This window comes from Mesoplodon bidens, assembly GCF_964165515.1.
Source record: "Mesoplodon bidens genome assembly, chromosome: 4".
Taxonomy (NCBI): domain Eukaryota; kingdom Metazoa; phylum Chordata; class Mammalia; order Artiodactyla; family Ziphiidae; genus Mesoplodon; species Mesoplodon bidens.
In genome coordinates, this window is record NC_138160.1 from 111,553,797 (window position 1) to 111,572,019 (window position 18,223).

General features: G+C 36.1%; 1 protein-coding gene across 3 annotated transcripts in view; it reads right to left on the reverse strand.

Moving 5' to 3' along the window:
- The window catches only part of FNIP1 (folliculin interacting protein 1), a 129,886-nt gene that overhangs the window by 35,946 nt on the left and 75,717 nt on the right, over nt 1–18,223 (reverse strand). For 2 of the 3 annotated variants that reach the window (XM_081232444.1, XM_081232442.1), the window contains exons 7-11: nt 16,584–16,667; nt 15,303–15,374; nt 12,209–12,344; nt 9,762–9,963; nt 5,974–6,059 (exon numbers count right to left, since the gene is read on the reverse strand). In XM_081232444.1, the coding sequence (XP_081088570.1) occupies nt 5,974–6,059; nt 9,762–9,963; nt 12,209–12,344; nt 15,303–15,374; nt 16,584–16,667 (580 nt within the window). The remainder of the gene's footprint in view (nt 1–5,973; nt 6,060–9,761; nt 9,964–12,208; nt 12,345–15,302; nt 15,375–16,583; nt 16,668–18,223) is intronic. The other variant, XM_081232443.1, reaches the window with a different exon arrangement.

The following is an 18,223-nucleotide window of genomic DNA, read 5'->3' on the forward strand; positions in this document are numbered from 1 at the left end:
ACTTCAGACTATACTACAAAGCTACAGTAATCAAAACAGTATGGTACTGGCACAAAAACAGAAATATAGATCAATGGAACAGAACAGAAAGCCCAGAAATAAACCCATGCACCTATGGTCAATTAATCTATGACAAAGGAGGCAAAACTGTACAATGGAGAAAAGACAGTCTCTTCAGTAAGTGGTGCCAGGAAAACTGGACAGCTACATGTAAAAGAATGAAATTAGAACATTATTTAACACTATACACAAAAATAAACTCAAAATGGATTAGAGACCTAAATGTAAGACAGGACACTATAAAACTCTTAAAGGAAAATATAGGCAGAACACTCTGACATAAATCACAGCAATAACTTTTACAATCTGTCCCTACTAAGAGAAATAAAAACAAAAATAAACAAATGGGACCTAATCAAACTCAAAAGCTTTTGCACAGCAAAGGAACCCATAAACAAAACACAAAGACAACCCACAGAATGGGAGAAAATATTTGCAAATGATGTAACTGACAAGGGATTAATCTCCAAAATTTACAAACAGATCACGCAACTCAATATCACAAAAAACAAACAACCCAATAAAAAAATGGGCAGAAGGTTTGAACAGACATTTCTCCAAAGAAGACATACAGATGGCCAAGAGGCACATGAAAAGATGCTCAACATCGCTAATTATTAGAGAAATGCAAATCAAAACTACAATGAGGTATAACCTCACACCAGTCAGAATGGCCATCATCAAAAAGTCTACAAACAATAAATGCTGGAGAGGGTGTGGAGAAAAGGGAACCCTCCTACACTGTTGGTGCAAATGTAAATTGGTGCAGCTGCTATGGAGGTTCCTTAAGAAACTAAAAACAGAGCTATCATATGATCCAGCAACCCCACTCCTGGACATATATCTGAAGAAAAACATCGTTCAAAAGGTTACATGCATCCCAATGTCCATTACAGCACTATTTACAATAGTTAAGACATGGAAACAACTTAAATGTCCATCGACAGAGGAGTGGATAAAGAAGATGAGGTATATATACACAGTGGAATATTACTCAGTCATAAAAAAGAATGAAATAATGCCATTTGCATCAACAAGGATGGACCTGAAGATTATCATACTAAGTGAAGTCAGTCAGACAGAGAAAGACAAGTATCATATGATATTGCTTATATGCGGAATCTAAAATATATATATATATATATATATATATATATATATATATATATATACACATGAGATACAAAACTTATTTACAAAACAGAAACAGACTCACAGACTTAGAGAATGAACTCGCTACCACAGGATAAGGGTGTGGGGGAAGGACAGAGTGGAAGTTTGGGACTGACATGTACACAGTGCTATATTTAAAACAGATAACCAACAAGGACCTATTCTATAGCACAGGGAACTCTGCTCAATACTCTTTAATAGCCTAAATGGAAAAAGAACCTGAAAAAGAACAGATACATGTATATGTATAACTGAATCACTTTGCTGTTCACCTGAAACTAACACAACATTGCTAATCAACTCTACTCCAATATAAATAAAAATTTGAAAAGAAAAAGAAGAAAGATACATGGGAAAGCCCCAAATACTTGGAGATTTTAACAATACATTTCTGCATAACATAAGGTCAAAGAAGAATCTCAAGAGAAATTTTGAAATAATTTGAATTAAATTTTCATTCAACTTAACAAAATTTGTGGGATCCAGCAAAAGCAGTGCTTAGAGGGAAATTCATAGCACTGAATGCATAGATTAGGGAAAAAGAAAGATTTGAATGCAATAATCTAAGCTTTAACTTTAGGAAACTAGAGAAAGATGAGTAACATAAAACTAAAGCAAGTAGGAGAAAAGTAATAAAAATTAGATTAAAAAATCATTGAGGGCTTCCCTGGTGGCGCAGTGGTTAAGAGTCCGCCTGCCAATTCAGGGGACATGGGTTCGTGCCCCGTCTGGTAAGATCCCACATGCTGCGGAGCGGCTGGGCCCGTGAGCCATGGCCGCTGAGCCTGCGCGTCCGGAGCCTGTGCGCCGCAACGGGAGAGGCCACAACAGTGAGAGGCCCGCGTACCGCAAAAAAAAAAAAAAAAAAAAAAAAAAATCATTGAAATTAAAGACAAAATCGATAAAAAATAAACAAAACAAAATCTGGTTCTTTGAAAAGATCAAAGATTCTTTGAAAATTGATTAACTTCTATCCAAGATAACCAAGCAAAAAAGAGAAATGACAAAAATTACTAATATTAGAAATAAAAGAGGGATCCATCACTACTGATCTATGGACATTAAAAGGATAATTAAGAAGTAATATGAACAACTCTATGCTTGTAAATTTGATGACTTAGATGAACCAGACCAATTCCCTGAAAGACACAAACTACCAAAACTCACACAAGAAGAAATACATAACCTGAATAGTCCTATATCTATTTAAAAAATTGAATCAATAATTAATAACTCTCAGCAAACCAGGAATAAAGAGGGAACTTCTTTAACCTGATAAACTGTATCTATAAGAAACCTAACTTCATACTTAATGGTGAGAAACTTGAAGCTTTCTCACTCCGATCTGGTAAAAGGCAATGAAGAACTTTCTCACCATTGCTTTCCTACATCGTACTAGAAGCCCTTGCTAATGCAACAAGGCAGGAAAAAGAAATAAAAGGTATACAGATTAGGAAGGAAGACATAAATCGATCTCTATTCTCAGATGCCATGATTGCTTATGATTGCTTTATTCAGAAAATCTGAAAGAAGTGACCAAAAATCTCCTGGAATAAAGAGGCAGTTATATAAGGTTGCAGGATATAAGGTTAATATACAAAAGTCAATTGTGTTCTTATATACCATCAATGAACAGTTCAAATTTGAAATTATAAACAGTATCATTAATATTAACCAAAAAAAAGAAAAATCTGAAATATTTAGGTATAAATCTTTTTAAAATGTACAAGATCTTTAGGAGGAAAATTACAAAACTCTGATGAAAGAAATCAAAGAAGATATAAATAAACAGCAAGCTATTCCATGTTCATGGACAGGAAGTCTTGCTATTGCTAAGATATCAATTTTTCCCAGTTTAATCTACAGATTCAATTCAATCTCATAAGTTATTTTGTGGATATCAACAAACTGATTTTAAAGTTTGGAGAGGCACCTGATCCAGAATAGTCAACACAACACTGAAGGAAAAGAACAAACTTGGAGGACTCATATTATCTGACTTGAAGAATTATTATAGAGATGTGGGCTTCCCTGGTGGTGCAGTGGTTAAGAATCCGCCTGCCAATTCAGGGGACACAGGTTTGAGCCCTGGTCCGGGAAGATCCCACATGCCGTGGAACAACTAAGCCCATGTGCCACAACTACCGAGCCTGCACTCTAGAGCCTGCAAGCCACAACTACTGAGCCCATGTGCCACAACTACTGAAGTCCACGCACCTAGAGCCTGTGCTCCACAACAAGAGAAGCCACTGCAACAAGAAGCCCGTGCACTGCAACAAAGAGTAGCTCCCACTCTCAACAACTAGAGAAAGCCCATGCACAGCAATGAAGACCCAGCATAGACAAAAATAAATAAAATAAATAAATTTATATAAAAAAATTATTATAAAGATACAGTAATCAAGACAGTGTGGTACTGCTTAAAGAATAGACAAATAGATCAATGAAACAAAACAGAGAGCTCAAAAATAGAGCCCCAGGGCTTCCCTGGTGGCGCAGTGGTTGAGAGTCCGCTTGCTGATGCAGGGGACCTGGGTTCGTGCCCAGGTCCGGGAAGATCCCACATGCCGCGGAGCGGCTGGGCCCGTGAGCCATGGCCGCTGAGTCTGCGCGTCTGGAGCCTGTGCTCCGTCCGCAACGGGAGAGGCCACAACAGCGAGAGGCCCGTGTACAGCAAAAAAAAAAAAAAAAAAAATAGAGCCCCAGAAATATACTCAACTGGTATTTGATAAAGGAGCAAAAGCAATACACGGAGCAAAGATAGTCTTTTCAACAAATGATGCTGGAACAAGTGGACATTCATATGCAAAAATAAGCACCTAGACAAAAACTTTACAGTCATAAAGTAAACTTTTTTTTAAATTTTTTAAAAACTTTTTAGCCACATCGTGCGACTTGCAGGATCTTAGTTCCCCAACCAGGGATCGAACCCGCACCCTTGGCAGTGAAAGCTTAGAGTCCTAACCATTGGACCATCAGGGAATTGCCAAGTAAACTTTTTCAGTTGAAATAAATTAAAAACATGATGAAATATTCCATGTTAATTTAGGTTATTTTTACCATACAATTTCTATTTAATGGTTACCTATAATTCCATCTCAAAAATCATACAGAACACTTCTATAAAACATACCTTTTATTTAGGAAAATAAGTTATTTTATCATAAATTCAAAGATTCTAGAATATGGCTGAGGCAATGAAATCTCTCCTTTTGAGAGAGGTTTAAAAAACCAGATTTACTTTCACTGTGGTTTAACACAAAAGGAGAAAAATGAAGAAAAAAAGGATCAAAGTTGAAAATAAACATGAGTTCTCTCTTATTGTCAAATTTACTAAATACACAACTCCTTAGTCATTTCCATTATAAAAAAAAGTATAGACATGACATGCCTACAGTTTCACAATAGCAATCCTGCAATATCACAGGCTAAAATAGGCTTTCACTTCAAAATGTAACAGTTCATATTTAAACAAACAATTCAGAAGACCCCTAACCCAATAAGGGACCATACAACACAAGCCAATGAACAAAAGTGAGGTACATGGACTACTGGTGATAATAAACCTTAGGTGGTACACAGCTACATATTTTTAATTTTAATTATTATGCATTCATTTTTACAGCTTGCTTATTACAGCAAAGAAGGCTGATTCCCCATTTAGGGTAATGATGCACACATTCTGAAATACACTTATTTAGGTATAAAATAGGGTCAATTTAAAGAGAAACATCAAATTTAAATGGCATAGATGATATGCAGATTTGGCAATACTGTGAAGGAGAGCTGTGAATGACTTTTAAGAAGCACTGCTGTAGGTTATATTTGTCATAGAAAACAGCGGTCGCATTAATGTTGGGCCTTCTGTTAAGTACTTTACATACATTATCTCATTCTATCTTAACAATAATCTATTAGATTATTACTAAATTGAATTCACAGGTATTACATTAGAAAGCTAAGGGTCAAAAATGCTGACAAATCTGCCCAAGGTCATTAGGGGTAGTAAAAGGCAGAGCCAGGGTTAGCCCACAGGTCTGTCTGTCAGATACTAAAGTCTGAGTTCTTGGGCTAAGTGTTATACTACTTCTCCAGTCTAAAGGAGGAAAGACTGAGAGGATGAGAGGACGAAGTAAAACTGAAATGAATCTCTTTGAGACAGAAACACATCAGTCACTTAGCGTGATTCCCAACGTAAGTTCATATGTATTATGTTTCCTTGCCATAATCAGAGTGCAGTTGCAGCACTTGCTGGAGCTTCAGGCTCCAAGCTTTGTTGTGTCAGAAAATACTGCTAGAGAAAGGATTAAGCAACAGAGTTATATGGAACATCAAGTTCATATTCCCTATATCCGTGTATCTTTGTATTCCATGTATCTAAGAACATGTGATTACCATCACTGGTTAAATAACACTTAACCAGTCCCTGCATCTAGGAGCCCAACAAAGGACAAAGCACATTGCTGCTAAAACAAGGGTCTCTTCTGGTCATATCTGCTTGTCTAGTGGTCCAGTGCTAGAAACCATACCACTGACTCCTCCCAAGTGTGCTTGAATTCCAAGCACTTTTATATTTAATAACAAAGGAGTCAATGGCCCACTGAATTACACCCTCATTTGACTATGGGACAGAAAAATTTAAAGAATTAAATTTTATTAGAATAAGTTAAAAAAATAAATAAATTTTCCAGTGTACACTGCAAAACAAGTCTATATTATGAAAAGCTGGAGAATATGTACCTGAATTCATTTAGGGCATCAACTATTCGATTATATGCCAAACTCCTCTGACTGGCATCAGCTGATCTCCGGCTCATTTTCATAGCCTTGAAAGCAATCAAATAGTTAATTCTTATACTGATCATGGGCAAAATATGGGGGAAAAAAAGTAAAAGACAAAGTCACATATTTCCACAACATTTTACCCATCATTCTTAACTAGATATACATAAAGAAGGCACACATATTTCTAGTGGCTTTTTTTTTTTGCACCTTTGGTCATTTAATGAGTATAATAAAATTCATATTTTTCCAGTGGTAAGCCTCTTACTTAACTGTCAAACCACAGAATGTCAACACACAACGAGGATGATGTTGACAGTTTCTGGGTTACATAAAACTTTTTTCTCCCAAACAGATCATAAAATGATAAGTCAGTAACAACAGCTCCTGGGTTTCACTAATATTTCATAAATCAGGGTTCTGTTAACTAAATCCTTTTTTAAAATCTAAAATATAAAGATGCTACTGAAAGATGTATCAAGTTATTAGTAATATTTGCTTTCTTAAAAACATATTTAGCCAAAGTTAAGAAGTCCTGCTTTAGGTAGACAAAAAGGGGATCAGGATTAGAATATGGATATCAGAAAGAACTTTGAAATTTTTTCAACTTTTTCAAAAAAATGTAATTATGCATTACTTATGTAATTACACATTATTTTTTAAATGTTTAAACATATATTTAAGAAAATGTTAGACTACTTCAGGCCAGAATCGTTCACGTTCATCCAAAAGCTTCAATAGGGTAAAAGTGACAGTTAACTTTATGTTTTCACTAACTGTTGAGAGACTCCCAATTTATAAAGAAATATTCTTTAGCTAGAATCAAGCAGTATTCTTCCTTAATTTTACCAACAATAAAAAATTTTACATTATAGATCTCAAAAGGTGGCGCAGACTTTGAAACAATTCCCACAGTGCTCAGAAACAGAATCCATAGATTTTCATTAAAAAAATAAGTAAGTGATAGTTTGAAAACTGGCCCTAGAACATAACTTATTTGGATGGTTCAGGGTTTACTACATTCTATGATTAATTACCAACTACAGAACGTTCTAAACTAAGTTCTATTCATTTATATGAAAGTATTCACTCAGCTTTATCGTTCAGCTTTATTAAGAAATAAGATGTTGAACAAATATCCACACAACTCTAAGTACTGCAATGTGCACTTTAGGTTATAGAATGAACAAAACATTAAAACATTTAAAAAGTAATGTTTAATGAGTTCTATAGTGCCTGAATATTTCAAGTTTTATACAAAGTTTAAACACTTCTCCCAGTAACTGAAACGTCAGTTGAACCACAGCTTAATGTTCCACGTACTGACTCTGGCAACAACAGACTACAAAAAGAGACAGCAGCAAAGTGTAGAAAATGTCACCAGTGCTGAACTTCTGAAAAAGGAAATGAAAATGGACTTTACTCATCTGCTCAGTAAAAAGGTACTGCTAATAATCTATTTGTCTTTTAACAGATTTAATGTAAATAAATAATATAGTGTCTTCTCTAGAGGCAGATGATCCTCAGACACTAATGAGTTACTGAAATGCATCCTCTGCTTTCTAGAACATTCTAATTGGTCTCGCATCTCCACTCTCTTTTACTAGTCTCTTTTAAACATACTGCCAAAATAACGTTCCTATAGTACAATTTGAAGACAGCCTAACATAGTCAAAAATTTTGGCAAACATTCTAGACTCTCTGTGATCTGGCCACCATTAACTCTGCCAGCCATACCACTCACTACTCCTCTTTGTATCTTTTCCTTTCTACATATTGTCACAGGGATTAAGAACTTTAGTTACACCCACTGATAGTTCAACTTATAGGAATCTCTTATAAAATATAATCTGGAAAATTCACCAAGATGTTAACTGCAGTGTAGCTATAACTGTGAAAAAGCAGAAATGACCTAATAAAAAAGTTACTTAAATGGAGGAAAGCCACTAAAATATATTCAAGAAGCATTTAAAATGAGAAATGTGTATGTTAACAATGATTAATTTTTCAAAATGGGCACATAATTAAAACAGCATGAACACAGCACAGTCCCAATCAAGTAAAAGTACAATACGCATAGAAAAGGCCTGGGTAAGACTTTCAGAAAAATGTTAATGAGTTATCTTTGGGCAACAAGGATACCAATTTTTCTTGTTATTCTGCAATATCCATTTTTCAAAACTTTATGTTTAAAAAATCCTACACATCCTTTAAGATTCAGTCCAAATGAAACATCTTCCCAGCAGGAAGTCATTTTTCTTCCCTACGAACTCCTAAAAAACTTTGATTTTCCTTCTTTTTTAGTTATCTTTATGTTCTATCGTATATTCACAATTTTCTTACTTTACATCAATTTATTACATGCACTATCAGCAGCATTTAACACAACTGATCACTCCTAACTTCTTAAACTACTTTCTTCACCTGGCTCACCCCAAAAAGTACTCTCTCTTGTTTTTCTCTTGTTTTTCCTCCTACTTGAATGGCCAATCCTCAGTCTCCCCTGCTGGTTCTCAACTCCTCAAATTTTAACTTACTGAAACGCCCTACAAATCAGGCCTAGGCCTCCTCTCCTCTCCTCTCTCTCTCCATCAGTTTCTTGGCTTAAAATACCATATATACACTGATGACTGTCCAGCCTGGACCTTTCCCCTAAACTCTAGACTCACAACAACTTGGATGTCCAGGAGGCACTGCAAACAAACTGCTGATCTTCCTCCACCAAACCTGTTCCATTTGTAGTTTTCCCATTTTAGTACTGGCAATTCCATCCTTCTTACTGCTCAAAAGGAAAATCGCCAGTCAACCTCTATTATTCTTTCTCTTAACCCAAATTCGGTCCATCAGCTAATCTCCTTAGCTCTATTTTCAAAAATATCCAGAATCCAACCACTTGTCACCAATTCCATCATGAAAGTGCTTTAAGTATCCACCATCTCTCACCTGAATTACTTCAACAGCCTTGTAACTGATCCCAAAGCATCCACCTTTGCCCCTGAAATCTATTCTCCATCAGCAGTAAGAGTGAGTCTCATGAATAATGTCATTTCCCCTGCTCAAAACACTCCATTGGTTTCCCGTCTTTCTTAAGAGTAAATGCCAATGCTCATACCATGGTATCCTATAAATTCCTACATGATCTGGTCCTATTTCTAACTCAGCCACTTTGGCCTCCTTACTCCTCTTTACTAATGCTCAAGCATCAGGCTTACTCCTTTGCCCCTCCTGGAGCATTCTTCTCTCAGATGGTTATAGCTGACCTCCTCCATATCTCTGGACCATATGTCATTTTATCAGGAGCTTTCTTGACTATCCTATAAAAATTTGTAATCCTTCTATCCAGCATTCCTTAAAAAGCTTTCTCTGTTTTATTTTTCTCCATAGCACTTATTACCATCTAAAATCTTATATATTCATTTGTTTATTTTCTATGCCATGAGGTCAGGAGTGTTGCTTTTTTTTCACATCTTATCCTCAGTTGCTAGAATAGTGCCTGCCACATTCTAGGCCCTCAAATACTTATTTATTGAATGGATAAATGACCTTACATCTTTTTTTTAGGTAGTAGGCTTCTTAAAAGGAGCTGAAGTCTACTTTGCATCTCTCAGATCACTTTGTAGGGTACCTGCACAGATTCTGTTAATTTTTCTGCCAAATGAATGAACACAATGCTTAAGTGAGAGAATAAGATTCAAAGGAAAATAAAATAAAAAATATAAACAAACCATAAACATGACTATGCTTACCTGTTCTATTGCACTTTTTAATTTGTTCATGTGGCTTTCAAACAGAGGAAAATGTGAAAAAAAGAATTCATTAAATTTGTTGCTTTCATCTTCATCTTTGGATAATGAAAAGATTACCCCAATTGCAATCTTCTTTTTCCTCACAATCCCTGGGTTAGGGCCACAGCTCTCCTCTGACAGATTAAAGCTTTCTTCTATAGACCTTAAAAATAAATGGATTTTCATTTTAAAAAAATATAAAAATAATTAAATTCACAAATCAATCCCCTTGCCAATTAAATGTAGGCAAGCTAAAGGTCTTCCAGTGTTTTATCAAGTAAACCTAAAAATTCATACCAATTGTGTATCTCTTTGAGAAATCTACTAGCTATTCCTTTATACTCATATTTTTGTAAGAAATTTTAATAGAGAGTCAGATTAGAAACATTTTTGTTCAATTAGAAGTCACTAAAAATGTAGATAATCCCAATATATAACCAACCTAAAAGAGCCTGAATTTTAAGGTTTATAGACGAGTCTGATATAATCTCTTCACTGTTCTAGAATCTACTTATCTCCCCTTTAGATTCCAGGAATAAAATCAAAGGTGAAGGAATAAAGGGAGTGAATAAAAAAGGAAACAAGAAGCTTCATCATCTTTAGCTGTACTTAACACAGACTAAAAAAAAAAAAAAATCTTTCAAGAATGAATTAACTTGCCAAAATAGAAACATGAAAAACTGAAATATCAAAACATGCAGTAAATGGATCAAAGACCAAAACAGAAGAGTTAAAACTATAAAACCCTTAGAAGAAAACATAGGGTAAAAGCTTCATGACACTGGATATGGCAATTATTTCTTGGATATGACACCAAAGGTAAAGGCAACAGAAGAAAAAAATAGATAAATTGGGCTACATAAAAATGAAAAACTGTTTTGTATCAAAATAAACTATCAACAGAATAAATGGGCAACTAATCAAATGGGACAAAATATTTGCAAAGCATATATCTGATAAGGGATTCATATCCAGAAATATATAAAGAACTCCTACAATTCAACAACAACCACCAAAAAAAAACACCTGATTAAAAAAGTAAAACACTTGAATAGACTATCTCCAAAGAAAACATACGTATGGCCAATAAGAAAGCAAAAACATGCTCAACATCAGTAGCCATCAGGTAAATACAAACTGAAACACAAGGAGATACCACTTCACATCCTTCACATAAGGATGGTTACTATTAAAAAAAAAAAAAAGGAAATTAACTACTGGTGAGGATGTGGAGAAATTAGAACTCTTGTGCAGTTCTAGTACGGGGAATTTCTTAGCGGTACAGTTGTTAGTACTCCACGCTTTCAGTGCAGGGGACACATGTTCAATCCCTGGTCAGGGAACTAAGATATGCAGCATGGCCAAAAAAAAAAAAAAAAAAAAAAACACACCCTGGCCATTTCTAGTGGGAATGAAAGTAAAGTGGTACAGCCATTGTGGTGAAGAGTATGGCAGTTCCTCAAAAACTTCAACAGAGAATTATGATATGATCCAGAAATTCCACTTCTGGGCATATAACCAAAAGAATTGAAAGCGGAGACTTGAAAGGTATTTGTAGACTCACATTCATATCAGCATATTCACAACAGCCAAAAGGTGGAAGCAATCCAAATGACCAAGGACAGATGAGTGGATAAACAAAATGTATATACAATGGAATGTATATGTATATACAATGGAATACAATGGAATGTTAGTCATAAAAAAAAATGAAATTCTGATACATGTTACAATATGGATGAACCCTGAAGGCATGCTAAGTGGAATAAGCCAGACATAAAAGGATAAATATTCTATGATTCCACTTATATGAGGTATGTAGAGCAATCAAATTTACAGAGAAAAAAATAGCATAGTAGTTCCCAGGGGCTCAGGGGAGGGAGGAATGGGGAATTATTGCTTAATGTGTAAAAAGGTTCAGTTTGTGGAGATAAAAAAGTTCTGGACGTGAATGGCTATGGCTGCACAACAGTGTGAAGGTACTTAATGCCACTGAACTATACAGCTAATAATGGTTAAAATAGTAAATTGTATGTTATGCATAACTTACCACAATTTTTAAAAATGTAGTACACTTTAAAAGTTTCCTGTTCCAGACTTTAAACATACAAAATACAAGGTCCAGGTTCTTAACATACACAATTGTGTTAAAGGAACTATTCAATCTTGTGGTAAGTTAAAAGTCCCAGGCTTCCCTGGTGGCGCAGTGGTTGAGAGTTCGCCTGCTGATGCAGGGGACACGGGTTCGTGCCCCGGTCCAGGATGATCCCACATGCCACGGAGTGGCTAGGCCCATGAGCCATGGCCGCTGAGCCTGCGCGTCTGGAGCCTGTGCTCCGCAATGGGAGAGGCCACAACAGTGAGAGGCCCGCGTACCGCAAAAAAAAAAAAAGAAAGTCCCAACTTACCATCTAGGAAACACCCCATTCTCCAAACTTGTTGTTTGGCTACGTCGCCAGCGTCGCTGGTAGCTGCTGGCACAACTTCGGGTAAGTGAGGAGTTGGGAGAGGGAAATGGTGTAATAAGCAAGCTGCTGAGAGATGCTGTCAAGTCAGAGTAAGAACAAGTATAATGTATAAGTCAATAATTACTAAAAACAAGAACAGATTTCTTTTTAACAAATTTAAGAATGGTGACTCAAATTTTCCATTTTGCTGAATGAGGCTCTAAAATTTCCATTTAAAAAAATACATCATTGTTGGAGTAAGGTCCCAGAAAAAAATCACATATTAAAAGTGAGTTGGCAAGAGACCTTGATACAATCTCCTTTTGACATCCTTACCTTCCCCACCCCCACCCCAGATGAAAATGCTACTTTGAAAAAAGCTTTATTCCTTTGGCCATGACACTGTCTCCTAGCTTAGCTGAATCCTTAGTCCTTAAATTAAATACGATGCAGTTCAATTTCAACGCAGCAGCTGGATTTTAAGAACAAAAGCTATATTTGAAAATAAGTGTTTGAATGCCATTTAAAACGTCATTTAAAAGTACTCATGGAGGGGGGCTTCCCTGGTGGCGCAGTGGTTGAGAGTCCGCCTGCCGATGCAGGGGACACGGGTTCGTGCCCCGGTCCGGGAAGATCCCACATGCCACAGAGCGGCTGGGCCTGTGAGCCATGGCCGCTGAGCCTACGCGTCCGGAGCCTGTGCTCCGCAACGGGAGAGGCCAAAACAGTGAGAGGCCCGCGTACTGCAAAGAAAAAAAAAAAAAAAAAAAGTACTCATGGAGGGACTGCCAGGGCGGTCCAGTGGTTAAGACTCCACAATTCCAATGCAGGGGGCACAGGTTCAATCCCTGGTCGGGGAACTAAGATGCCACATGCTGCGTGGCGGCCAAAAAAAAAAGAAGTACTCATGGATCACTTGTGCATAGGTAGCCACCTCTGAATGCTTGGGTACTTTTACCAAGAGTCATGACTATACCTATCAAGCTCCAAGAAAGAGTGAATCCTACAGATTGCTCTCTGGAACATTGCTCTCTGGAACAGACACATCCCAAGAGAGTCCACTCTGATTATAAGTGCTGCAATCCCCTAACTGTGGAAATTATTCTCTTCTGAAAACCCTTCTCTGCAATCCAAAAGCTCTGTTTCCTGCCTGGGGTATCAAAAGGAATCTCTCTTAATCTAGAGAGAAAAAGACCTCAAGGGCTTGCTTTTGTTTAGAAATATTTTAGATTCCCATTTTCATCATTATAAACACACACTGAAAATTTGTAAAGTAATCAAAAGGGAAGTATTATTATCATCTATAAAAAGATACATGCCAGATGATATATTATTTTGGACACCGGGACTGAAAACTAAGAGATTATCATTATGAAAATATGTTCATTTGAATTCTCTGACAAATTCAATGGTAAAGGGGAGAGCTCTATGTGCCATGCAAACATCTGGGCCGCCAATGAATTAATTCTGGACTACTTTCTTGAAAATACCACATTTTATCAATTAGTAGTATAAAACTTTGTAGTCTAAGATTAGGCATGTATAACTAATCTGGGTACAGCTTCTGTGAGAAATCAAATGTTACTCTAAATTTGGAAAAGCTCTGTTTTATCAAATTCTGGTATTAAAAATAACACAATCAGAAAAAGGAAGAAAATACACAATTAACTTAAACAGCATATATGAATTCAATGGCTTGAAGAAGCTTTACAGATCAGTCTTGCCAGGCCCTTCAATTTACAGATGAAGAAAATGAAGTATAGAGACATTAATTTATCACTTCTGAAATCTTGGATAAATAATGAAAACTAAATTCCTGCCACAGAAAACTAAATCTCTAGATTACATAGATGCAAACAGTATTAAGAGAAATACATTCTAGATTAGTTCCTAAGAACAAAAATAACTCAATTAGAAAAGAAGGGTGGGATTATTTGAAAGATGAGACTTCTATTAGAGTAGTGGTTCTTAACTTTAGCTGTCCATCAGAATCAGTGGTTGAGTTTTTCATTTTTTGTTCCTCAAATACAGATGCCTAAGCCTTTCTCTAGGGTAAATCAAGAATCTTCAAGAGTAGAGTCCAGGTATCTGAAAAATTTTCTTGAAATTTCTCACGCATAACTAGGGATTACAATATATGAGAAGTTTGGAGTCTCCATCTAGACTCAAAACTGACTTGTGAACAATTTAGATAGCAGAGCCATGCAATGTGACAACACATACAGATAATCACAGTGGATAAAGTTTCTCATACCTAACGATAATTCAAACCTAGGAGTACTCCACCTTTCTCTTATGCTGATCTCTGAGCCCTGACACTTTTCCTTTTAACTGAAATGTCCTTCTTTCATGCCTTTGGCCAGATAACTCCTATTTATTTCAAGTATCAACACTCTGTACAGCTTTACTCACACCCTGCCCCTTGCCCAGGCTAAGTTAGGTGCCATTTCTCTGAACCTCTGCACAGGTCTATCACAGAACACCTCAAACAATAATCTATGACAGATGATTTTCCTGGATATTCCTCTCATTAGAAGCTGTGCTCGTTAAGGATAGAATCTGGGGGTTTTTGTTGTTTTTTTCTTTTTAATCCTCACAATGTTTCAATAAAACTTTGTTAAATTTTGGAAGAGTACGTATTTCAAAGAAATATGTATAACACTGGCTCAAAATGCCTAAGCTTCTCTGGGCAAGAGACAGTCTGACACTTTAAACCCTAGTTAGGAGAAAACAGATATAAGCAAATGTGTTTTTTCTACTATGCTATCTAAGCAGTCTCTTGAGCAATATTATTTTTCTTATACTGGCTAAGCCTAAGCCAGCGTGTATTCATTCAGGCCATGCTCCACCAGGTACATTTACTATTAAACATGAAAAATTTTTAATCTAAAGTATTTATCTCTGCTGTTTCTACCAGCCTCTTGTAAGGCTAATATCAATACTAACAAACTGTGCACATAAAACTGGATGATAAAAGCAAAGATAAAAAAGGAAATCAATGTCAGCTAACAGTGATCTCATCAAAAATTGGATTAATACATGAACCTGTCATTACCAGAACGTGCTATGCCACTGTCTCTGTCCTCATTCAGCTCTCTTCCAGGCATGTCCATTGGGTTGCTGTGAACTGCGAATCAAGACAAAACTGTGACTTATAAAATACAGTGCTGTTCAGGTTGATGTTGTTCCTTTTATGTAGCAAACTAAATCATGCTCATCTCATTGCATTCCTTTATTTTTTTCAACAGCATGGCACCAACCCAACACCAAGAGCTATTACTCAGTTGAACAAGCTTTGAGATCTCTGAAGATTTGACATATAATATGAAATAATCTATGGTATAATACCTAAAGAAGCAAGGGATGACTAAAATAAGTATTTTAGAAGCATATTCAATGATATATGAATATATTCACAATATACTGCTAAATGAAAAAAAGGCAATCTACTGACCAGTAAGAATGATGGTTGCTGGGGCTAAGTGACTGGTATATGATGGTTGTCTGCTATTCTGCCTATAAAAATGTATGTTTAAAAATTCTCCATAATAAAAATTTTAAGAAAGCTGAACAGTATAACCCCAATTTTGTTTTAAAACAAACAAAAAAACTAAGAAGGTGATTTCCAGTTGACAAGATGGCTAATATATTTTTTTGCCTATTTTTCATATTTTCCAAATTTTCTATAATATATATACATTGTTTGTATCTTACATTTGTAAGAAAAATAAATATTAATTAAAACAAGAAGTTGGATACAACTTCCTGGATACAGAAGCATGAACACACTCTACAATCATCTATTTAATGATGTAAACAAACATAGTCATATATGCCTTTTACAGAATATAACGGTGCTTGTTCATCTAAATTTTAGCTCCAAGAGAAATCATTCTTATGGAATAGTGTAGATCAGAAATTTTACAATAATAGTAAGATAGGATATTTTCTGCGATTGATGAACCATGATACAGAAGCTACTCAGCCATGGAAACAAGATAGTGTCACATTAGAAATTCCACTGGTATTATAAGAAACAACGTTCATACTATATTTTGGTTTAGGATTCTAAAGTTAAAATCATTATTACATAACAAAATAAGAAATGACAAACTGAAATTTCATGAAAATGTCAATTCCACTGATAACTTAGTTTCTGGAAACTTTAAGAACATATTCAGTAGAAAGATATTAAGTTCTTAAACTTTCTAAGCAATGTTTTCTCAACTACACCTTCCCCAACTGCATTTCTCTACTCTCTTGTTTCCACAGCTTAACTATGAATTCTAGACGCTGGGGCACACCAACTAGTCTACCCACACAGCACATGGCAAACCTGCAAAGAAAGAGGCGCTCCTGATCAGGCGGAGCGGACCCTGTTCAGAGAATGCCCGCCTGGGGCTGCAGAACTGTGAAAGACCTACATGGCAGAAACGTAAAATACACATGAAAGAGGGCTGTTAGAGAAGCCACAATGTGTCAGGAATAAAAGGTGAGCTAAGGAAGTACAAAAGCAGACCAACAGATATGGATGGAAACCTTTAAGCAGGTAAGAATAATTCAAGCTGGCTTCCTATTTTTAGAACAGGATGGTTTCCCTCTGGTCATGGCTTATGTCAACATAACAATCTACTAGTAAGTCCACATATAATAATAAAAATAAAACATAAATAATAAAAATAAGCTTCCACTATTCAAGGTAAAATGTTCAATCCTTTCTCATCTAAAACAATGTTTTTAAAGATTCAAAACAGCACAGTAATGTTATCTATATAATCTGACATTTGCCAAATAAATTTATCTTTTAAAAAGTCAGTTTTAAGATTACAACATTGTGCAACTACAGTTAAGAAGAAAACCACCTAAGCACTTGGCTGAAAAACAGAACACAAAATAAAACAAAGAGCAAATAAAGGGGTCTACTGACAAATAAGTATGAAATTGGTTTTTCTAAACTAGTGGTAAATTATAAAGTAACAGAAGAAACCAAAGTTCCTAGAGCAAGGGTCAGCCACTATGGAAGCAAGAAAGCCAATGCAGCCTGTCAGGGCCAGACTCCCAGCTGCCCAACATAAGTAGCTGCCACACACCTGACCAAGAGAAGATAAGAGTCTGAAGACCCAGAGAGGGTAACATTCCAGCCTGGAAGCAAGCAGCTGCGTTACTTGTTAGTTATGCTTCATCAAGATGGCCTAAATAGCCATCTAGGAGGTTTATCTAGGATGGAACTGGGGACTTTTCTGTTTTAAAAAGTGACAAATGTATTTTTCAAATTGCTAATAGGTATTTTTCTAAAACAAGAGTTTCTATAATTATAGTGCATGTGCAGCAAACCTTCCATTTTCATTGTTCAGTTCCTTCTTCATTTTTTCCTAGTTACCTCAAAACTTACCTGCTCTCTTTAATCGCCTTCCCTACCACCTCTTCTTACTCTCAGCATATGACTTTGTCTCGTACAGTATGCATATGTTTGTACACATGAAGAATCACCATATGGGAACTCTCCTTCTCCTACCATGCTATCTCCAAACTTAATCTCCAAACTTAATCAACTTTCATCTCTGCCTCCTTCCTGCCTGAGCAGTAATAACAGGTCACATTATTCAAGTCCCCTTTATGTGCAGGGACTATCTGTGAAAAATCCTGAGAGGTATCTCCCTCCCTCCCTTCCAAAGCTAATTCTTCTAAGTCAGCTAGGCCCTTCCACTTTACCAGTATCACCTCTATCTCCAACCTCATCCTCCTTATAACCTCCTTTTCCATCAACATTTAAATACAGTCAGAACTCTTCTACCTTCTCCCCATATATCTAATCCTATAGTTCAGTAGTTCTTAAAATGTGGTCCCAGGACCCCCTAAGGGGACCCTGCAACCCTTTCAAGGGGTTCTTGAGGACATTCCTTTTTCTAGCTACATATCTATGTGAAACTATATTTTCTTAACACACTTCAACCAAAACAACATATTACAAAAGAC